Below are 24,468 nucleotides of genomic sequence, written 5' to 3' on the forward strand. Positions count from 1 at the left end.
GTTGTTTGTGAGGCATTTTTTTCCGTTCGCTTTACCCTTTTCATTCCCCCAAATCCTTTCAATAAGTTGATTCCCACCTCCCTAGGTTTTCCATTCCCATTCCTTAGCAACCACTACACCACTATACCACCTCCCTCATGCATATCCTTACCACCGAAAAACCCACCCACCGCACCACTGCCCCTTCCCCTCCCTAAAATATCCCTACTCTCCCCCGAAACCCTTCTCCCATCCCCGAAACCCTAGGCCCTACGGTTTTAGGGATTGTGCGTGGGAGTGCTGGCCAACTGTTTAATAGGTAGGGGTGGGTTTTTTAGGTATTTTTGGGGGTGGGGAAAGGGTTTAGAGGGAGGGGTTTACCGACAATGGGTGGAGACCGTGCGGTGAGGGCCGGAAAGTGGTGGCTAGGTGGCGGGGTTGCTGGAGAAGGTGGGAAAGTGATGAAATAGGTGGTGGTGGGGTAGCCAAAGAAGTTGCTTGTTTCCCTTTGTGTTTTAAAAACAAATAACATAATAGATTTAGTAGAAGGTATTAAGTACGACAAGCTGCACCAAACAATTCGTGCGTCAAGTATGTATATATGATATGTAGTATTTGATCAAGATATGTATTATTTGATAGAGGATATGTAAAACTTGTTGGAGAATATGTGTTATTTAATAGAGAATACGTACAATTTTTGTTGTATGATATGTATTGTTTGTTATATTATATGTAGAATTTGATAGAGGATATGTACAATTTATCTTTGACAGAGGATACTATAGTTTATTATAGGATATCATCATACAATCAATAGAGAATATTGTGCAACCTATAAATGATATCATAGACACGATTATAAATGATATCATATAGCCAATAGAAGATATCGTTCAGCCTATAGATGACATCATAGACACAATTATAAATGATATCATATAGCTAATAGAGGATATCATCCAGCTAATAAGGATATAATAGACACAATTATAAATGATATTATATGCCAATAGAGGATATCATCCAGTCAATAGAGATATCAAAAACACGATTATAAATGATATCATGTAGCCAATAGAGGATATCATCCAATCTATAGATGATATCATATACATAATAGATGATATCATAATCTAGCTTATATCATGGAACCAATAGAGGATATAATTCAACTTATAGCAGATATCATAAAAACGATAAAGGATATCATCGAACTCATAGAAGATACTCGTTGTTTACACAAATTTCGAGTCTAAATAAATAAAGACGGGAAATAAAGTAACAAATGAATTTATATGTATATTAATATATGAATTTTGGGTACAATCTCTGTATAACACTTTATAATAAAATAAACTAAGTCCTCTTATTGTCCGCAGCTTGACGATGACACATGTGTGACACCTGTAGGGTGACGTTTGATGACGTCGACTTGAGTTTGAATGCAGGGTGACATTGGTGATGTCAACCTGTATTCAAGGGTTTTGTTTGAATACACCTTAACGAGGACTTATGAAGCTTAATCCCGTTCAAATGTGTTTGAGTGTATCTGAACAAGTCGGCACGCGTTTGATGCATGTGCTTATTGACTTTTTCCACAGAGAATTCCATTTGAGGTTTATGAGCTCTTGGAATAATGATTTCTGGATCCCTTCAATCGATGGAGAAATGGTGTATTTATAGGAGATGAAACCCCTTGAGTGGACTTCGTAGGTTTGGACTTGGCCCATTTAATGACTTAGAAGTCTTTTAACCTGGTCTATTTGATTTATTTTATAACCAGAATTGTATTTGATTAATTCAGACTAATTATTTGGGTGAGCCAAAAATAATTAAAATGGATCATTAACATGATTTATCCCAAATAATTTATTTAATTTAATGTATGACACTTAAAAAATTTCCGTGTCTACACTAGTATCATAAAAACAATAGATGATATAAGAAAAATCAATAGAGGAGATATTATCCATCATATAGATAATACTGTAGACACAATACATAATATCATCCAACCTTTAGATTATATCATCTAGACTATGAATGAATAAAATTATACATATTTTGTATTTAGTAATCTTTATTTTTAAAATAAACAAATACAATAATTGTCTTTCCTACCATTGAAGGTCAACAATGGTAGAATAACCATTGAAGGTCTTCTACTAAGCTTATGGGTATAAGTAACATGCTCATTTCTCACCCAAAATACATGCGTTTGTTATCAAAACGCTCACAATTCAACATACAATCACACAAGACAATCAATTTCAACAATTAAACATCACACAAAAAAAAAGCCCCAAATCGATTTTTTGGGCAATTTTCAAAATATCCAAGAATGTCAAGCAATTATCAAGCCAATTCAAGTATAAATCATGGACAAATATAGTCAACAATCAACGAGTTTCTTGTCGTCGATGATACCATCGCAAATAACAACACTGATGATGGGAGCAATCATTTGATATAAAGCAAAAACCCGTTGGACTGACGAAACATTTGGCCAGTTCGGACTGACACAATAGTTAGTGTAAATTTAGAGGTTTTTCATTTCTATTCCTTTTATTCATTCCATTTCATTTACACTGTGCAAATCAATCGACCCCATAATGTAACATGATACTCTCTCCTTATTTTTTTTAAGTGACACATTTTAATTTTTAATTTGCATTATTCACCTAATCTACTTTGACAATAATAGTAATTTATACATAAGAAAAAATATAATTTTGTGGTAATTATAAGAATCGTCTTAATGAATAAATTGTTAATATTCAATTGTTATACTTTTTACTTATTTATAATTACAGATATTATTGGGCAAATATTGGCATCAGCATACTTGCACGGAAAAAACATTTCACTGAAAAAAAATGCAGAGGGAGAAATTACTTGAGGACCAAACATACTAATATGTACAATAATTATTTGTAATAGAGAGGACCAACCATACCAGTATGTGCAATAATTATTTGTAATAGAGGGAATGCATTTACTTTGACCACATGAACATTAAGTACGAATAAAAAATAAAAGAAGATAGTGAAAAATTTACTAATGTATACATCAAAACTTGAAAGCAAAGCCTATTTGTTGGTGTAAAGAGAGCCAATATAGCAAATGTTGTAGGATTAAGTTGATCCTAGGTTTTGAGTACCACCTCTCAATACTTTAACTAACTTGATCATCTACAAATCAAAGCCTAAATAGATACGGTAGTTACTCTGCTTGCTACATATTGGGTATGTAGTTTTTATCAGCTTTGAAGTGGCTAATCTTCCTCTATCTTCCTTTCAGTTTCAGCTTATAAGCATTTAAATGGATGGTTTTTTCAAAGGAGAGACAAAGAAACTAAATTAGATATCCAGGTTGTTGATGAGGCATACACTACACATATAAACTAGATTTTTTTGAAGGGACATATAAACTAGATTAGGATGTAATATTTCGTCACATTCTACTTGTTACCTTTAATAAAAATTGATATGCAACAGGTAAAAAGGTCTGTGTATATACATGCGAGTCAGTTACGATATAGATGAACCCTTTAACATCATCATACCTAGGTGGTTTTTGTATATAAAGGTGGTGTTTGCATATAAAACAACTAATGAGCAAAAACTCCATTCAACCTACTTCTGAAGGAGCAAAAAATGTTCTACCTGAAAGATACAGTGGTACATCTGTTTAAACTTTCAAAGATATCATATACATAGATACAAACTAAATTATATGCACCTTAATCACCTAGGATAGAAAGGGGTTGTCTGATACTAAGCTCAGCTTTAAGCTCAGGGTATTGCTCCAGATTATGAGAGGCGCTTAATATTTTCTGCACAAGGGAAATGGGGAGCTGCGTTAAATACTACAATCAAGCTAGTATGTAGTCTTTGTATAAATATTAAAGTCAAAATTTTTTTAACACATCACAAATATGTTTGTTATAAACAAAGGTTAGTGCTGTCAGCTTAAAATCTGTTTAAGCCATGCTCACAAATTCATAATAAGAGTGAGGAGACGGATAAGGAGACATGGATGCAAAAACATAAAATAGGTCAGAATTTAAAGAGAGAAAATGATGAGAAATATCTACCAGAGCAGCAACGTGAGCGTCTTGAATTATAGATCCATCAATTTCCAGTCTAGTAATCGGAAAATCAGGAAGATGTCCTGACTGCTTCTTTCCAAGCAAGTCCCCAGGTCCACGTAGAAAAAGGTCAACTTTTGCCAGGTGAAATCCATCTGCCGACTGCTCCAACACCTTCAAGCGACTCAAACTACTTGCAGCTGATGCAACAAGTACACATGTGGATTTCCTAGCACCACGTCCAACTCGACCTCGAAGTTGGTGCAACTGTGCCATTCCAAATCTTTCAGCATTCATGACGACCATCATGGATGCATCTGGCACATCAATCCCTGTCTCTATAACTTGAGTAGAAAGTAGAATCTGTGTATCTCCATCTCTGAAACATCTTAATGCTTTATCCTTTTCATCACACTTCATTCTTCCATGCAGTAACCCACAGCTATAATTAGGGAATTGGGAACATATAGTGTCAAATTCTCCTGAAGCAGCTCGAAGTTGCGGAAGGTTCTCAGACTGATCAATGATTGGGTATACAACATAAACTTTTCCTCCTCCTTCCAGTTCATGGTGCATCATCTACTTGCGGAGAAAAGAGAGAAAAGAATAAATCATCTCGAATATGAAGCTTTTACATCCAACTTGGGAAAAATTAAAGAAAAAAGGTTACAGGTTCACAGTTGATCATGCCATTTAATATTTCTAACCCATACATGTGCCTCTTAGCAGTGGAAAGCCCACTGGCATAGCAACTGATAATATAAATGCTACTCTGTTGCAAAATAGGAGTTATTTCAGAGTGAGTTTTAAAAGAGGACAAGGAGAACATAATCAAAATAGGGGTTTGCCTTCCTTGGTAAAAGAGCTAATTACCATGATAGGTTTGGAAGAACGATACAGGGGGGAGGAATAATGTAGATAGTAACAATAAGCGACAGCAAAAACTTGTCACAAGTAAAAAGGTTGTGAGTAAATTTCAAAAAAATTGACAAACAAATAGAATCAACAAAGAGTACCATGTCAAGATTTCCAAATAATAAAAATTATAAAGGTATACACAACAAGTTCTGATGTATTCCTAACAACCACAAGTAATCTAAAAAGCATATCACACCAATTTATATTAATGTGCAGAGGACTCGCTACTCTTGAGGAAAATCAGTGCCTCGAGGGTCCTCAACATCCGGACTTTATGATTTGTCAAGAATACTGATAGATTCACAATCCAAACTTAGATAAAGTAGTGTTTCCACATCCTATACAATACCAGTATGCTTCTATGATGTGAATCACATTATCTTTGAGTTGCTTTCTTATGATCAATGTAATTTTGCTTCACGTCTAACGTGGGTATTACAATATGGGTTTTTATTATATTATTATAAGGGCATTAGGGCTTCTGAGTTTAGTTTAGTCATTTGGGATTTTAATAGAGGCTGAAGTCCAACTTGTTGGATTTGAATGCAAGCAGTAATCTGGCTTGGGCAATAAGAAGTCAGCTTATGAGAGGTTAGCTTGGGTGTTATAGTGTAAGTTTACCTTAGTTGTGCGCATACTTGGTGCCCTAGGCTGCAATCCATACCACAAGTTAAACACAAGACTTTATAAGCATCTTGATCCAGAAATGACTTTATAAGCATCTTGATCCAAAAATTCAAGAGAACCTCAAACCAAGACTTTGCAATCTATTCTACATATTATCCACCAAGAGTAATTGATTAGATTTGTACCATCTATTCACCTTAGTTTACAGTTCATAAATTTTGATATAAACTATCACTCAACCTTTTTTTAATAACTCTCAATTCCAATTAATTTGATTGACACACTTCCTTTAAGGGCATGAACCCATCCATTATAAATTCTCTATTCCCACTATCCAAAGTTAAGATCCCACATATTCTCTCATTCAATTAAATGATTCATCTACCATCTCACATACATCTACTTTTCAATTTATATATACTTCCTCAATTTCTTTTTAGTCAACATGTTTCTTTAGTCATATTTAATTATCGACAAGCAAAAATTATAATAAGTTGATATTCTGAATATATATATCGTGACGAATCTAACAAGATCCCACATGACAATATTTTTCATTACGTATAAATCACAAAACACTGTCAAAGGGAAGTATGTGAACAATGCTAAAGTTAAAACGTGTCAACTAAAAAAAGCGGAGGTAGTATGAGATAAGCCAATCACATATAACACTGTGCAAACCCTAGGGTAACACTTTATTTAGGACAAAAGGAGTAATATTAATGAATCTCAAAAAAGGCGATGCATAAGGAAGACGAGATGTTCTCACAACAACCCAAAAATAAATAAAATAATTTTGACCAAATCTCTATCCCCTTTGACGCACTTGAAATTCCATCCTCTGTGTCACCCTAGTAATTACACCTATATTTCAAGGATAAAACGGTAAAAACAGTTCCAACTACAAAAACACTAAAACAAATTTCATATACTACCTCCGTTAAATATTATGTGCAACTTTGAAATATTTAATATCTCACAAATAATACTCCGAAGTTGCACATAATAATTAACTGAGGTAGTAAAATTCCTTTATATCTACCCTAAAGCATGTGGGGAAGCCCTAATTAAAGATTCTAGCAAAGTCTCTTAATTATATAGCAATTTTCCTAGACTCAATATTTTTTTCTTGTGAATTTCAAGATTATTCACCAGAATAAAAGATTAAATTCATATCACTATTTGTCCCAATCCCTATTTTAAAGACTAATCTCATTTATCTTGCAAATAGGATCCCAAAATTTTTAAGTCTCAATATTTCTATAATAACTTATGTATTAAAAAATGCTATATAAAAATTTACAAGAATTGTAAACAAGAAAATTGGTTAGAACAAAAACAGACGTAGGTAGAGACCTATGTCATGCAATAAAATCCATAGTTTGGATAAGTCTATAAAAATTATAAAACACAACCACCACCTTACATCTACATAACAACATATAAATCTCTCTCTCAAAAAAAAAAAAAAAATAAAAAATAAAAAATAAAAAATAAAAAAAAAATAAACATATAAATCTTGACTCATGTAACCGGTTAGAACATAAAGCTAAAATTACATAATTACAAAAGAGAGAATATACCTTGTAAACTGTCTCAATACCTTCCTTGTCTCCTTCAACAATACGTGTCTCAATAGGTAATCTTCCAGGAGGCATACCTGTTATCTACCATGAAAAAGTAAGAAGCTATGCTAAAAGTCTTTATTCTAAAGCATTTACACGTAAATTTGAAGATATACTTCCATAATCTGAGTGCAAAGAAATTCTATGTAGTTATGCTTGGAGTTGGGACCAACAGAAGAAAAATTAAAACCAGCCGAGCATATCTATTTGAAGATTACTGCATGCAGAAACATAAATTTTCCAGTAAATCAACTTAAAACACAGTAAAAAATATGGATTGACAGGCCGGACCTCACTAGCTCCTTTATTTTCAAATCATCGTTTCCTATATGACTATATCTAGATCTCCAATAACCATAATATGAGAAGACCATAAATTTTTTCCTCTCAACCCTAACCTAGAAAGGAAAGAAGAGAAGAAAGGAAAAGAGAGAAGACAAAAAGAGCCTGTTGCAGGACAGATACTACCTTTGCATTTGTGATGTAAGTGAAGCTGGTGAGTAGAAGAGGGGCAGGGGAAGAAGAAGACAAGCAGAACGTTTAAAGAGATGACAAAGTGTTGTTAGAGCCTTAGATTAGTAAAACAAGGTAGAGGATGTTCGGCATTTTCCCTTTTGTTTTAGTTCCATTTCAGGTTAATGGGTGGTTAGAGAAGCCTTTTAAGGAGGATGAAGTATATAAAAGGGATCATAATGGATCATAATGGACAGATAAAATGTCAAGACATAAGATTTATATTGTTGTCGAACAAAAATTTAGGTGTGTCGTGACAACATTTTGTTTCAATATGGCCTTTTTTCATGAGTGTAAGAATCTGATCAAGAGTGATTTGATGGCTTTCTTGGAAGATTTTTCCAGACAATCAGCTTACCAGTACACCCAAGATTATCTAAGCACTGAATGAAGAAACCTGGATTTGATTGGCAAGCATTCCCGGGTTGTTCAGATTCTCTAAAAAGATGCTTTAGCAAAATCCCTATATTTCTTCTACTCATTGTCCAGCGTGATATAAATGTGGGATAAAGTAGCTTTGTTAGCATCATCGACTAAGGTTGGCTAGCCTTTCAACTATTAATTTGCGGGGAGGTACAAAGAAATTGGGGTAACGTAAGATGCATGCTATTCACTTATCCAAACTTAATTGGCATAAGATGAGCAAATAGAAAACAATGATTAGAACAATCACAATCACTTTTATTATTTTATGGAATAACAATGACAATTACTAGTGTCCCTTTTCTGATGCATTTAATAAGTAGAAAATGAGATGGCAGCCTGACACACGCACGCACACGCGCATGCACATAGGGCCCTTTGCGGTGAAACCACAAAATTGCGGTTTGCATAATTTTTTAAACCACACCAAACCGCACCTCAAAATGTGGTTTGGTGTAGTGTGGTTAAGCTAAATTTTATTTTTAAAATTATATTTACAAAAAAACTATTATTTTATTTTGTGATTATTAACTTATAATTCAAATATTAAACTCTTTTTTTAACCTTTAATCAGCTAATAGTCAATGATTACACCATATTGGTTTAAGGGTTCAAAGTGCAATTTGCGGTGCAGTTTAGTCTAAATTTTTTTGGAAACCGCAAACCGCAATTTGGTGATTTTTTGCAGTTTGGTTTGCACTTTAGAGCGCACTCTGAACATGCGTGCACTCACACATAAACGAAAACAAAACAAAGTCTAGATACCTGTGTTAGGGACACATCTCCATAGAGAACAAAGGCAAGACTCCTTGGAATTGGGGTAGCCGACATTGCAAGAATATGAGGTGCCATCTGGATCTCACTTTTCTGGGTACCACCAAAAGCTGCTGAGCCAATTCCAGACATTGGAGATGCAGAGCATAACTGCAAGTATAACAGTCACAATCAACCAAAAAAATTAGAAATTAGCCCAACATCCTGAACGCAAGCAAATGTATGTACAAAAGAATCTATGCCGTTGATGACAGCGCATGCAACAGAAAACAAATTGCAAATCTGCAATGACTATTCATAAATATTCAGTATTCCAATCCATTCTAATGCCTAAAATGCATCAAGCAGAATATTACGGTATTAACACAGGTTTCAGAATCGGATTTTTTTAAAAACATGAAAATCATGATATATTGGAGTTATTATAGTCTGTTTTTTAAAAAATACAGTTCCTAAATATGGAGTAAATCAAAATGAGAAAATTAGGAGAGGTATCAAAGGAGATATTATAATTTGTAATTTTTGAAATCCAATTTAGAAGGTGTGAACAAAAACTTTGCATTAGTTCGGAATATGCCTTCCCTTCAGAGAAAATCATGAGGAAGCTAAGGTCGCAGCTACATCATTTCCTGTAGGTTTAAAGCATTGCAGAATCCAGCTTATCTTTGTCAGTCCATAAACATGAAGATGGAACTAGAAATGATAGGCTGATGTCTTATGGCCAAAATTTGGTCTACAGGAGCTAATGCACCTCTTTGAAAGTCGAAAAAAAAGGTGCTTAGAAACTTCTTTAAAGTATTCTCAGCAGCAGCAGATCCGATTTCAATCAGAATAGTGGTTCTATTGATCTGAGTCATCTGACTGCACTTTACAGGTCTGCAGAAACAAAGCGAGCTAGATGAAGCGTGACTGAGACTTGCCTTACTCAGTAGAATGTCATTTGGACCTCAAGTACATATGTAACAACAACCTACTAAAGCATTCAGGTACTGAGCACAACACTCGGTAGAGACCTGGACGTAACTAAGAGAAGTATATTTGGAGAGAGATATTTTGTCAGTCATTTAATTGTAAATTGTAATTAGTGATATTCAATCAAGGTTTTATGACCCTAACCACCCTTACAGCCTTACATACATCAGAGTAACTCCAAACATTCCAAGTGATCCAATATATGCACCTTTTGTGTTTTGGTTCTGCATTGATGCTTAAATTCAATTTTCCGCTTCAGAAATGTAAGCTGGCAACTTCCGTCCAAAAAAGGAACAAGCAGTTGATTGGTTTCTGTCATATATAATCTGAGCTTCTGACAAACTGTATTTTGTTTCTCCTTTATAGATATATAATAATATCCTAGCTTTTGGATTTTATCAAGGCTTTATAAATAGAACTATTACAAATTTGTTTTTTTTTTTTTTAAAAAAGTTTCAGACTTAAATACTTTCTGAAAGAACTCTAATTTATCAACATCAATAATAAGAGGAGATTATTGTGGCAGAATCAGGTGTAAGATTGAAGATTATCGGTGAAATCTTTAACCAATCCTAGCTCTTAAAATCAGGATGGATTAAGCAAAGCTCATAATATATTAATTTGTATAATAAGCCAAGTCTTGCCTTAAAGGGCTTCTTCAAAGGTAATGCAGGACCACTTGTAGTTTCTAACTTAACTTGCCACACCGTCATTTTCAGCTAAACCATTTTAAGCTACAAAACGCTATAGCAGTGAGATACAAATACAGCAAATGCAGCTTCAATAACTCCATATGTTAATAAATTGTCTAAATTATGTTTTGCTTCTTTCCTTGAGGCAAGCAAAGACGCTTTCTCTGGTGATAATTTAATGCAGCTACACACTCTGATGGACAAGCAAGTTCTACCATCTAGCTGATGATTTTCAAGATACAGCAGTATTCCACCATTGGAGTTGCCATAAGAGACACTGATGGTGAGTTTGGTGACATTTATTCATTAATTTTGTTTTACGTATTGATTTGTGTAGTGCCTTTGCTTGTTTACCCCTCGATTCAGTTGTTTAAAAAGATCAAGGGTTTGTTAACTTTTTTTTTTTTTTTGGAAATTTGTTGTGTCTTGCTTCTATTCTTCGATTCAGTGTCCACTTCAAGTATATAAGCTCTAAATCAAAGACCGTATCCAAGAAAGGATATTGTTTGAATGGGCAGATATCAGCATCACATTGCTTCAATTGATATATTATAACGAAAAGAGGAGAGATAGCATTTGAGGTATGGATTACAAAAGGAAGAAAGAATCCATATTATTTGAGGTGAATTCTGAAATATCTCTCACAAAAAGCAACAAATAGAAGAGAGGATCCTTATGAGGGAGAATTACATGTATACCAAACATAAGAATTAAGAAGAAATTCCAATAATGTGCTATATTTACTCCAAAGATGTACGAAAGACTCATAATCAGGAGCTAGCAGAAATACTAAGAAAGCTAACTCTGTGCTTGACTAAACACCCAACAATAGCAACAAAATTGTAGCCGTTCATCACTCTTGCTATACATCAACATCCATTTTCTCAATTCATTTCTATCTAGTGCTACAACCTCCTGCAACCCACTTTCTCCATGTCATTCTGAACTTCTTTTTATCCAAGTTACCTGCAACACACTAACTCAATGTAACAGTTTTAAGGAAAAGTAAAGCAATAAAGCAGCAATTTTTGAGAGAAGGAAGCAGTTGATTGATTAATGAAAGCTTAAAAATGGAGTCTTGGATCTGAGTGACTTCAGGTCACCACTCTCTAGGGAGCACCTTTAGGGTACAAAACTCCTTAACCTAGGAATTACAAAATGACTGCCTACCCAACACACTCCCCCTTCCCCTTTCTTATATTTACACAACAAGCCAAGAATAGAAAGGACAAAAAGGCAGCTGTCACTGATTGTTAGGAAAATTCCCCTGCTCCTGCTGTGCTTGAGGTATTTGGTGTGCTTGTGTCAGTCCCCTCCTTCCCCTACGCTTGTAAGTGATCCATTCCTTGTGCTTGCTCTTCCCAGCATACCCAGCATTCGTTACACCTCCCCCTCCTTCAAAATTCACCTTGTCCTCAAGGTGAAATGTGGGAAACCTTTCGTGAATCACTGCTGCTTCTTCCCAGGTTGCTTCAATTAAGGGCAAGCCGTGCCACTTAATGATCACCTCTAAATTGTCAGGGTTTCCCTTGGCAGCCCTTGAGTCCAGCACGCTCTCAGGTTCAGTCTTGAACTCCAGTTCTTCTGTCAGCTGCACAGGAATGGTAGGGCTGGCCACTTGCTCCCCTAAGGCGCGCTTAAGCTGAGACACATGAAACACGGGGTGAACCTTACAAGTCTCTGGCAGCTCGAGCTTGTAAGCCACCTGACCAACCCGCTGAATCACCTTGAAAGGCCCGTAGTAGCGCGGAGACAACTTCTCATTGGGCCTTCTTGCAAGGGATTTTTGTCGGTAGGGTTGAAGCTTTAAATAAACTAAGTCCCCAATCTGAAACTCTTCCTCCCTCCTTCTCAAATCCGCATGGTATTTCATCCTTTGCTGTGCTCGGACCAAATTCAAGTGTAGTTCATCTAACACCCAATCTCTTTCTTGTAACCATTCCTCTAGGGTCTGCCCTCTGCCCACCTTGATCAACTTGGGTGGATCCCTCCCATACACTACCCGAAAGGGTGTAAAACCAGTAGAAGCATGATAGGATGTGTTATAGGCGTATTCCGCCCAATGAAGCCACTTTCCCCATGACTTGGGCTTTCCATTAACAAAGCAACGCAAGTATGTTTCCAAGGTTTTGTTAACAACCTCGGTTTGCCCGTCGGTTTGGGGATGGTAAGCGGTGCTTCTCTTAAGGTCCGTACCTTGTAATCTAAACAGCTCCTTCCAAAATATGCTTAGAAATATACGATCCCTATCCGACACAATTGATGTAGGCATCCCATGTAAACGCACAACTTCCTTGGTGAACACTTCCGCAATTGTTAAAGCGCTATAAGGGTGCTTTAACCCGATGAAATGTGCGTACTTTGATAGCCTATCCACTACTACTAGGATCGAGTCAACACCCTTTGAATTCGGAAGTCCCTCCACGAAATCCATCGAGATATCCTCCCAAATGGTCTCGGGAATTGGTAAGGGCTGCAACAACCCAGCCGGTTGCAATTGAGAGTGTTTGGCTTGTTGGCAAACGGCACATTGTTTCACATACGCTGCTACCTCTTTTCGCATCCCCTTCCAATACCACTCGGCAGCCAACCTTAAATAAGTTTTCGTCTCGCCTTGGTGCCCACCCACCGGGCTGTCATGGTATCCTCTCAACAATTTAGAGATCATGGATGATCCCTTAGGAAGCACTACTCTCCCCTTAAAGAGTAATCTCCCTCCCTCGAGTGAAAATCCTCCTTGTGGCTCTTGCCCTGCTGACAGCTCTGCCATTAATTTACCAAGGTCCAAATCAGCCTTTACTTCTTTTTCCACCTCCCCCCAATCAATTCCCGAGGTAGTAACCATGGCTGTAATTTCCTCCAGTCTTTCTCCCTTCCGCGACAAGGCGTCTGCTACTCGGTTACTCGCCCCGGGTTTGAATTGAATTTCGAAATCAAACCCCAATAATTTTCGAACCCATTTCTGATAGTCGCCACCAACCTCCCTTTGCTCCATGATATACTTTAAACTTTGTTGGTCGGTTCGCACCACGAAGCGGCGCCCGAGCAAATAATGCCGCCACTTAACCACGGCCAAACAAATGGCCATTAGTTCTTTCTCATAGATGGCCTTGGCTTGTGATTTCGGGCCTAACAACTTACTGTAGAAAGCCACAAGCCGAGAGTCTTGCATTAATACCGCACCTAGCCCATAGCCGGAAGCATTGGCCTCCACTATGAACATCCTACTGAAATTAGGCATGGTGAGTACAGGGCAGAAGTCATGGCTCCCTTCAACCTCTCAAAGGCTGTCGTGGCCTCCATTGACCACCCAAAATTATCTTTGCGTAGCTGCTCGGTTAGGGGCCTTGCTATCTGAGCATAGCCTTTGATAAATTTTCGGTAATACCCCGTCAACCCGAGGAAGCCCCGCAACTCCTTCAACGTCCGAGGGATAGGCCATTCCACCATCGCCCTAACCTTTTCTAAGTCTACTGCCACTCCTTCCTTCGACACAATGTACCCCAAATATGCTACTCTCGGTTGGCCGAACTCACATTTTTTTAAATTTGCCACCAGTTGATGCTCCTCCAATGTGGAGAGCACTTTCTTCATGTGCCCCAGATGACTCTCCCTATCGGGGCTGTAAATTAGAATATCATCAAAAAACACGAGCACAAACTTTCTCAAGAACGGCCTAAACACCTCATTCATAAGTGCTTGAAATGTGGCCGGTGCGTTAGTAAGCCCGAAGGGCATTACTAAAAACTCGTAGTGCCCTTCGTGGGTCCTAAAAGCTGTCTTGTGTGTGTCCTCCTCCCGTACCAACATCTGGTGATATCCCGACATAAGGTTGAGTTTCGAGAAAACAGCAGCTCCGTGAAGCTCATCGAGCAATTCCTCGATTATAGGGATGGGGTATTTGTCGGGTATTGTCTCTCGGTTTAGAGCACGGTAATCCACACAAAATCTCCATGAATTATCCTTCTTTTTAACCAACAAAACAGGGCTGGAAAATGGACTAGCCGACGGTTTGATTATTCCCGCCTCAAGCATCTCCTTGATTAATCTCTCAATTTCATCTTTCTGAAATTGGGGGTATCGATACGGCCTCACGCTCACCGGATTGCTGCCTTCTTTCAATATTATAGCGTGCTCATGCCCCCGTTTTGGTGGCAATCCTTTCGGAGCTGCGAAAATTTTCTGGTGCTGCTCAATAATTTCTGCCAGGCACCGCCGCGCATCCCACCTCAGCCCCAGCCGCTGCCACCTCCACACGGTTGATTTCCAACCACAACCCTCCTCCTTCGTGTTGCGGGGTGTGGAGCATAGCATAGCTTTGAGGGAGATCTTAGTTCGTTCCAAAGCCGGATTTCCCCTCAAAATTATCTTTTCCTCTCCCACCATGAAGCTCATAATATGAGTCTTCCAGTTATGCACAACCGAGCCCAATTTCTCCAGCCACTCGATCCCCAAGATTAAGTCAGCATTCCCCAAACGTAGTGGTAAGAAATTCTCCACCACCACGTAGCCTTCACGTAAAACGACTCTAACACCTCGGCACCTCCCTCTTCCCCATATGACATCGCCACTTCCAAGAGACACACTAAATTCTCGAGCACCTTCCACGGGCACCCCCACTTCCGCCACCAACCCTTCCGAAATGAAATTATGGGTGGCTCCCGGATCTACTAAAATCACCACCGATTTGGGTCCCACCTTGCCTTCGAGTTTCATGGTGCGTGGACTAGAAAGGCCCACCAGAGAGCAGAGAGAGGCTCCCGGTGTTAGCTCTTCGTCACTAGAGCCGCCGTTTGGTGGCTTGGAGGGTCCAGCGTCTTCGTCGTTCGCGCCGCCGAGAAGCAGCACGCTCATCTCCCGGTTCTTACACCGGTGGCCGGCACTCCATCTCTCGTCGCAGCGAAAGCAGAGGCCTTTGGCCTTCCGCTCTTAGATGCTCGACGTCCGTCAACCTCCGTGGCTCAGTTGTTTTCGTCGAAGAGGAGCTGGTGGGTTTGGGAAAGTTAACAGATGCTTGGGATTCAGATGGGGCCTTAGGCCATCCCTTGAAAGAGGCCGTGCTTTGGGTCGGAGTACCGTATGTGCTGATTAGGCCTGGCCCAGTTGAAGTCGGCCCATTTGCAAACTTGAGCCCACTTTGGGCTCCAGTGGTCTTGCCCGATCCAAGGAACCCAGATCCCCTTCTATACCCACTTACCCGGTTCCTTTCTTCGACCCGACCTGCAATCTCCATGGCTTGCTCCTGATTAAACGGGTTCAAGATCGTTACTTCAGCCTTAATCTCCTCCTTTAGACCCTGAATAAAATGGCCCATCATCAGTGTTTCAGGTATATCCTCTAGAGGGGCAGTTAGTTCGATGAATCTTTTGCGATACTCGAGGACGGTGGTCTCCTGGGTTGCCGCCAACCACTGTTCGTGGAGGCTTCCGACGTGGGTCGACCGGAACTGGCGCAAGACTCGGGCTTTCACGTTCTCCCAGCTTGGTATGGGTCGACGCCTATTCTCCCATTGGAACCACCTCAACGCGTCGCCTTCCATGACGGAGATAACGGATTGCAACTTCTGGTCCTCCGTGAGTTGGTAATGTTGGAAGTACTTTTCCGCGTTCAATATCCACCCATCGGGGTCCGTACCTTCGAAAAGGGGTAAGTCCAGCTTCCTTGGTTTCCAGCGGTGGTCGCCGCCACCATTTGAGTCATTGAAGTTGCGCATCCCAAAGTTGCTACCTTGCCCTTGCTCGTGATTTCTCTGATTCACCAGGTTGCGCAACTCCTCAAAAAACTGAGCTTGGGTGGTTGTATTCACCGTCATTTGAGCCTCCTGCTGTTGCCGGAATAGCTCGAAACGGTGGTCCAGCCGTTGAACCGCATCCTCCATCGACTTCTTCAGGGTGTCCTCCTGAGTCTTCATGGTCGCCTCTAGGGCTCCCAGCTGATTTTGAACTCCGGTCATCTGCTCTTCCAAGGTGTCGCACCTCTGAGTCGCAGAGATAACCATGTTTTTTTTTTTTTTTTTTTTTTATTTTTTTTTTTTTTTTTATAATAGGAGTTAGGTGCAGGGGTTGGTGGTTTCCGGCTCCGGTGGTCGCAAGACCGCCGCTCTGATACCACTTGCAACACACTAACTCAATGTAACAGTTTTAAGGAAAAGTAAAGCAATAAAGCAGCAATTTTTGAGAGAAGGAAGCAGTTGATTGATTAATGAAAGCTTAAAAATGGAGTCTTGGATCTGAGTGACATCAGGCCACCACTCTCTAGGGAGCACCTTTAGGGTACAAATCTCCTTAACCTAGGAATTACAAAATGACTGCCTACCCAACACACTCCCCCTTCCCCTTTCTTATATTTACACAACAAGCCAAGAATAGAAAGGACAAAAAGGCTGTCACTGATTGTTAGGAAAATTCCCCTGCTCCTGCTGTGCTTGAGGTATTTGGTGTGCTTGTGTCAGTCCCCTTCTTCCCCTACGCTTGTAAGTGATCCATTCCTTGTGCTTGCTCTTCCCAGCATACCCAGCATTCGTTACATTACCTTTGGCATCCATTGACTACTTTATTTCTCTTACTTTCCAAACATTTCTTTGATTTTGGTGAGAAATGTGAACTGCAACTATTGATTCAGAACAAAGGGGGTAATTTTTAAAAGCCAAACTGCCTAACCAATACAGAAGCTAGTTAAGCTATTCTTCCTCAAACCAAGTCACATGGTATAGAGGATACCAAATTACCAAGAATATATGAAATTATCCATACCACGACAATAATTCATCATGAATAAAACACAATGATATAAAAGCAGTTAAAATTTTTCAAGTTTGGACATAAAAACAAATACTCAACCTTGCTATTGAACCTTCCTCTCTGAATTACGCCAAATCGATGTTGCTCATCTATCACAGCAAGTCGCAAAGCCAAAAACTCTACACTTTCAGCTATCAAACTATGGGTTCCAATGACCATAGAGATAGTCCCTGCTTGGAGTTCCTGCAAGAAACTAGTGAGGACAGTGGCAAGATTCATAATAGATAAATAGCTTAATATCAAACAGTACATTGCGTATCATCCGTGCTTGTTTAACTGAAGTTGAACCCGTCAAAAGAGCAATGGAAGGTTTGCGATCAGACTCCATTTTCTCTAATAAATTAGATATATCATCATAATGCTGGATAGCGAGCAACTCAGTTGGAACCATATAAGCTGCCTAAACAATAAGATTAAATGAAGTCATTCATCTAGCTAAATGAAAACTAGATGTCACGAGATGGGCACAATAAAAGCTTGTCAAATATATAGGCACACTTAAATGCATCACAATGGGTATAATGCAGCCACATGTTCCCTTATGTATTTCATGATGATAACCCACAGCACAATAAGTGTCTTCTTGTCAACATATTTTGACTTATATAATTTTAAACTAAATAAGCATACATAAAATTGGTTCAGTTAAGATTAAGTTCAGATAATATAAGTTTAGATAAAAACATTCAAACAAAATAATTTCTAATAAGTTCAAACATAATCACAACTTCAGACAAAACAAATAAAGATAAGTTTCGATATATCAAAAGAAGTTGAAGAGCGCACAATTGTCTTATAACACACTAACCTGATATCCTGAGCCAATGACTTCCATGCATGCCAAAAATGCAACAACTGTTTTTCCACAGCCCACGTCACCCTGAAACAAGTATATAGAAGATCATCACACTTTTTCTTTTTCTTGATTGGAAAGGGAAGATGGTTTATAGAGAAACACCTTAAGAAAAGGAAAACAGAAATATAGACCATAAAAAGATAGAAGTGATGGGAAGGACAAGGAAATTTAGCAAGTTCATTGGCTGGTCAGAGTGCAATCGGATAAAACAAGGATCAATCAGATACAGTTCTCGGACTAGAATACAAGGAACTACTAAAGATATAAAGGAGAACCTACTTGGTAACTAGTTGCAAACTCCAGTATCAAATGACAAGGATCAAGATTTAAGAGTATAGCAATACACAAAGTTTTACTCGGTCACTCTAAAACTCAACTCTTTCAAGCCCATAGAAACAATTTGCAGATCTGCAAAGTGCATACTTCACCAACTTCAAGCAGAATCAAACAACAAACATAGAATATGTTATGTTGAACACCAGCATAACAATCCTCTCAAAAGAAGCAACATCCAAACAAATCAATGATTGGCCAGGAATAACATGCTCTACAAGAAGTTGACAGTCAACAAGGTGACTTAGTATCGTAAATACACTGAATCTTGAACCCAGTAAATGATCCACACCAGCTCATTTCATATAATTCCACCATTACAACTTCTGCCTGTCTCCTCCACTCCATTATCTGCTTTAAAAAATGCCCCTAAAATTAATTTCCATCATACTAGTTCCACAAGATTGAGCACATAGAGACTTATAATGGGTATGAGGTCCTTCCTCTAGACCACCACTAACCAGCATCCATCACAACACCATATCGAAGTCAAGCTGTCGAATTATTGAATACTTTATTTGACCAATAATCTACACCATATCAGTCGACAACTATTTTCATATGTGATATATCTAGTCACCAACTCACCAATCATATTCTGTTAACAATGGATTATAAGTCTAACTTCCATCAAACTGTCAGTCCTCAACACCTAGAATAGGTTTTCCATGTCTGGTTATCAAATATCACCATTAAAAATACACCCAGAACCAGCAAGAGTATCTACGATCTTCTGCTTGCCCGTTATTAACAATTCAAAACTGTACAGATAAGTTGTCGCAATCCTAATAACATGACCCTGCTTACTTAAAATGTCTCTATATTCTAATGCTATCACCTCTGTATGAGACAATTAGCAAAAATAAAATTAAAAACAACACAAAACTATTAAAATAAATAAAAAAGGCATTTCTTATACACTGCCTTGGGGCTTAGCAGTCATAGAAAATACCATCAGTTAGAAAAGAGGAACGTTCCAAATATCTAAATTTAACTGCATGAAATCTTGACCAAGAACTTCAAACCTTCTAAAAGTTGCTCAATTTCGAGAGTGAGAACTGAGAAGTCTGACAATACAAGAGTTATGCAATACCCTAAAGGCCTAAACAGACTTCATAATTTAAAAAGTCATAAAAAAATTTCTAATTAGCTCATAACAAGCATAAAACAATCATTAGGTATCCCATGGGAAACTTTAGTTACCTAGGGGGACAGGGAAAGGAATTCTCACCATTTGGTAGGTAATAGAAAAAATCCCACGTGGTTACACAGAACAATTTTCATGGTATTGTCATCGAAACAACTGCATAAATTTCTACTTCCAGGAAGTTCAACTTCCTATTATGATCATAAAATCCACCTGTTACAAAAAGAGCTTCCGATAGGGCATCATTTTGTCATGAGAGGATAATCATCACTTTATGAAACTCCAGAACTTAGCAAGTCAATTTATAAACATAAAGTGCTCCAAAAATATTACTAGCAAGTCCACTTCGCATGCTCATAACATACCAGCAGGTTGATCCCAAATACAAACCAAGGTTATAAATCTCATACATCAATTCAATCCGGATAATGGCCGCGCATACTACTTTCACAGGCAATGCAGATGGTTTGCAAATGCTGTAGCCTAATATCAAGGAATCGATAAGCTCAAAAACCTTTATATTGAGGTTGGTGGTACGGCAAGATATAAAACCCTGCTCCTAACAAATAGTAACAAACCACTAACTACGCTCCTACTGGTACAAAGATAAAAAGCTTGAATACTGAAGACAATTATAAAGAAATTACAAACTGAAACAGAATACAATGCAACACCTGCAACAGCCGGTTCATGGGAACTGCTTGCTTTAGGTCCCAAATAATCTCTGACACTGCAGTTAGTTGACTTTTAGTTAGAGAATATGGAAGTGCTTCTATATAACTCTTAGTGAGGTCACACCACTCCTCAGAAAAAATAGAACTTTGCTCTAAATTTCTGTATTTTTCAAGCAGCCCTTCCTTCTCTATTCTTGATCCAAGACCTTCAAGCAATTGGTACATTCGTCCTAGCTGAAATGAAAGATGAATAAAAGTAAGCTAGCCTTTCATGTCTTAATATTCTATGAATGCATGTAGATAACAAATAGCTAAGTCATGAAACAAACAAGGAAAAAATTGTTCAAAGCCATCCCAATTTTATTAAAAGCCAAGGTAGTGAGCGAGAACAATCTTCTAAAATAATAAACTTAAATTGTAAAGGTAATTGGGATGGCCTTGGGCTGCTAGATATTGTTCATCAGAGGTCATGAGATCAGGAGTAAAAAAAATATAATGTCAACAAGCAGGAAATAGCAGTCTACAGTGGCAAAGTGAGCTCCTTAGGAGTGAACAATAAATGGCAAAATCATTATTTTGAATGGCACTGTGATAGCAGCGCACTAGACATTTTTCATCATCTAACACTGCAAGTGACCATAATCCGTTGACAAAACAGTCCACAGTAGTAAAGTGAGACCCTTAGGTGTGAACAAATAAATGAAAAACACATGGATATAATAACAGATTGAGCATCTTCATCAAATGGTATTGTACATGAGAATTAGCCATGACTAAATCATCATCACCATGGTTTTGCCAAAATAAATAAAGTTGGACCAAAACAAAAATAAAAGCATATACAAAGTGGGAGCACCTGAAGGTAGAAGAACTCATCAAATATTAACCTTCTGCGTGCAAGATCAGCATCATTTAAATCCTTAGGCTGGTGAATCGCAATATATGCCTGTATTCCCATTTATAGATTTAGTAGTAAATAACGCAGATACAGAACAGGAAATGTAAATAATAAGGCATCCTTAAATTTAAACATTATAGACAGAGCACATGTATGCATTTTCACTGCCACTTATTAAGGTACACATGGGTGCCACTACCATAAGATCATGAATGCAAATGCAAAATAATTAATCCTAGAGAGCAAGTTAAGGTGAGGAAAAGAACATGTGCTCAAACGATTTTTAGCTTGCCTATCTCAGTTCTTCTCTCTTTGATGATCTGAAGCAATAGTCAGGGTACTAGGCCAGGGCTGCATATGTATTTTCCCTGGTAGTTTGGCTTTGAGTATTTCAAGTTGGACTTTCATTTATGCATTTCCTCCAAGTTACAAGAGTGTCCTGATCAATGAACTTTAAGAGGCTAAATGTATACAATAAAAGGGTACTATTGCACCTTGCATAAATGTCTTTCACTCACAACAGAACCATAGAAAAAAAGGAAGCAATCTTTAAGTTCTGTAAAACATATATGATGCCACGCAAAAAAACACTCAAGGTTCACTAAGGCCTCTAATAATAATTAGAATTAGCATTGAAGACCTTCATATACTTCATATATAAGAAACCTCTTGGTCTGGTAAGTTAAAGTAAAGTTACTAACTAATGCTCATAATATTAAGATAGGTATTCAGAATGTTGTATCAAGTTTACTAGAATCAACCCCACTTTTTCTGAGAGCAAGATAGTAAATGGGCCATCCTTCTAATTCATTTTCATGAGAATAACACCTAAGAACTAAAGATATGAAGCATACCCAAAGCTACAGACTTTTATTGCAAAGCTACATATAAGGACTTTGTCCCCCCCCCCCCCCCATCCAAAATGAAAAATATCAAACAAAAATGGGTGTCATGTAAAATTTCTTTGATTGATTGTCATGAATTTCATGCTTTTGTTATTAGTTCACAGCAGTAATCTCATTTTCAACCCCCCCCCCCCCCCAAAAAAAAAAAAAAAGGAGGGAAAAGTAGAATATTTTAGCTATTAAACAATTCAGCATATGAATATCGCAAATGGATGCCAGTATAGGCGTAAAGAGCTTTGCTTACATCATGGAGCCCCTGAAGTCCAATGTCTATAGTGATATCTTGAGGAATAGGATCAATATTTGTAGGCAATGACTGCAAGGCCCTGAATATTCAGATGGATTTAAACGGTAAGTGCAAAATAAACATAAACATAATAAACAACTGGGAAAGTACCACACAACCATGGTGGGCCAGGCAATAAATTACTAATTAGTCTATTTGCAGAAGCATGGGATTATCACATTATGATGATGAAACACATTTGAGAGGAAATCAACTACTCTTATAAAATTGGTAGCATAAGAATCACACTTTTGGTTATCCAAATGTAGTATATCTTTTATCAATAAAATAAAAAAAAATAAAAAATATATATAAAATTGTGTATCAAATCATAGTAATACTTATGTGATCATTTTAAGGGTTTGGGTGATGGAATTTAGTCACTTGCACTAAAAGCCTACATCAACAATTAACAATTTAACATTAATCAATTCCTATAAGAGAGGCTCCCACCCTTACAAAGATAAGGTGGGTTAAAATTGCTTATCACTTGGATGTCCACAGCCCTATACAGGATATACCTACAATAACAAAGAGGATGTTTCCCATAGGCCCTTGATCAAACACAAACAGTTTCATTTGCTATTTTGAGTTAGCCCCATATTCAAAGTCAAGTATAGTGAACTTTAGCTACATTTGAAATGGACGTGATCCCCAGCAGGCTGTAGCTCCCTAGCACAAATTGAATGATACATACTCCCTCTATTCTTAATTAATTGCAAACAATGCTATTTTGGGAAAGTTTCACAATTTTTGCAACAATTCTACTTTAGGATGTGTTCATACTATAAGTTGCACCCTTTCTCCACTCTCAATTATTTACCTCTATTTCTCTCTCTACAAGCTGTAGCTCCCTAGCACAAATTGAATGATACATATCTCCTCTATTCTTAATCAATTGCAACAATGCTATTTTTGGAAGTTTCACAATTTTTGCAACAATTCTTTTTAGGACGTGTTCACACTATAAGTTACACCCTTTCTCAACTCACTTATTTACCTTTATTTCTCCTCTTCTATTTCTAATACAAGGATTCTGCCGGTCCAAACTCCCCCATTTACGTTGTTTTCTTTATAAATTTGTGTAACCCCATCCATCTGCTATTGCTGCAATTATTTTAAATCGAAGGAAGTACCATTTACTAAATACATTCACATATACTATGTGACCTATTATGATCTGAAGGTGAGAACAGCATGATTCAGAGAGTTGCTTTGGCGAAAAAACTCTTTGCAGCTAAGAGGTACACGCTACACGTGTACAATATAAATTCTTATACTGTAGACGCGTAGAGCGGTTTAAAATAAAACCCAGTAAGGTCACGAGGCAGTGACACTTGGCATTTCAACTTTTCGCCAAGTGTCACACTACATTAGATAGATTTAAATAAACTTTATTAGATAAAAAAGTTACTTTAGAATTTTATTTGGATAGAATCTTAGGATAAAATTGTTAGTTTAGAGTTTTATTTTCAATAAATACTAATATTTCAAATGTACAAATTGAATTATAGTTTTATTCAAAAATAAATATATTAGATTATAATTCTAAAAAATTATTATATAAATTTATTTTTTATATCATAATATTACACTTGTCATTTCAACTTTTCGCCAAGTGTCACACCACGTTAGATAGATTTAAATAGACTTTATTAGATGGTTCGCTTATCCCCAAACGTGGGATGTAAATGGTTCGTTTGTCCCCGAATGTAGGCTGTAAATGGTTCGCTTGTCTCCGAACGTGGGCTGTAGATGGTTCGCTTGTCCCCGAACATGAGCTGTAAATGGTTCGCTTATCCCCGAACGTGAGATGTAGTTGGTTCAACTATCCCCGAACGTCGGCTGTAAATGGTTCGTTTGTCCCCGAACGTAGGCTGTAGATGAGACTTAAAAATTAAAATTTGTCAAAGGATTCGTATAGACCGCAATTGACTTGACTAAGCTTGACTT

The 24,468-nt window shown here is 37.7% G+C and overlaps 1 protein-coding gene across 1 annotated transcript in view; it reads right to left on the minus strand.

Annotated features, from left to right (window-relative positions):
- Positions 1–3,493: 3,493 nt before the first annotated feature.
- LOC145556551 (ATP-dependent DNA helicase homolog RECG1, chloroplastic/mitochondrial-like) overlaps positions 3,494–24,468 on the minus strand; it is a 32,387-nt gene continuing 11,412 nt past the window's right edge. The window contains exons 7-16 of the mRNA XM_081618211.1: positions 22,474–22,555; positions 21,283–21,372; positions 20,427–20,660; positions 18,225–18,296; positions 17,667–17,816; positions 17,456–17,599; positions 8,944–9,102; positions 7,201–7,284; positions 4,079–4,651; positions 3,494–3,817 (exon numbers count right to left, since the gene is read on the minus strand). Coding sequence (XP_081474337.1) covers positions 3,725–3,817; positions 4,079–4,651; positions 7,201–7,284; positions 8,944–9,102; positions 17,456–17,599; positions 17,667–17,816; positions 18,225–18,296; positions 20,427–20,660; positions 21,283–21,372; positions 22,474–22,555 — 1,681 coding nt within the window. The 3' untranslated portion in view covers positions 3,494–3,724. The remainder of the gene's footprint in view (positions 3,818–4,078; positions 4,652–7,200; positions 7,285–8,943; positions 9,103–17,455; positions 17,600–17,666; positions 17,817–18,224; positions 18,297–20,426; positions 20,661–21,282; positions 21,373–22,473; positions 22,556–24,468) is intronic.

This window comes from Chenopodium album, chromosome 1 (genome assembly GCF_948465745.1).
Source record: "Chenopodium album chromosome 1, dcCheAlbu1.1, whole genome shotgun sequence".
NCBI lineage: Eukaryota > Viridiplantae > Streptophyta > Magnoliopsida > Caryophyllales > Amaranthaceae > Chenopodium > Chenopodium album.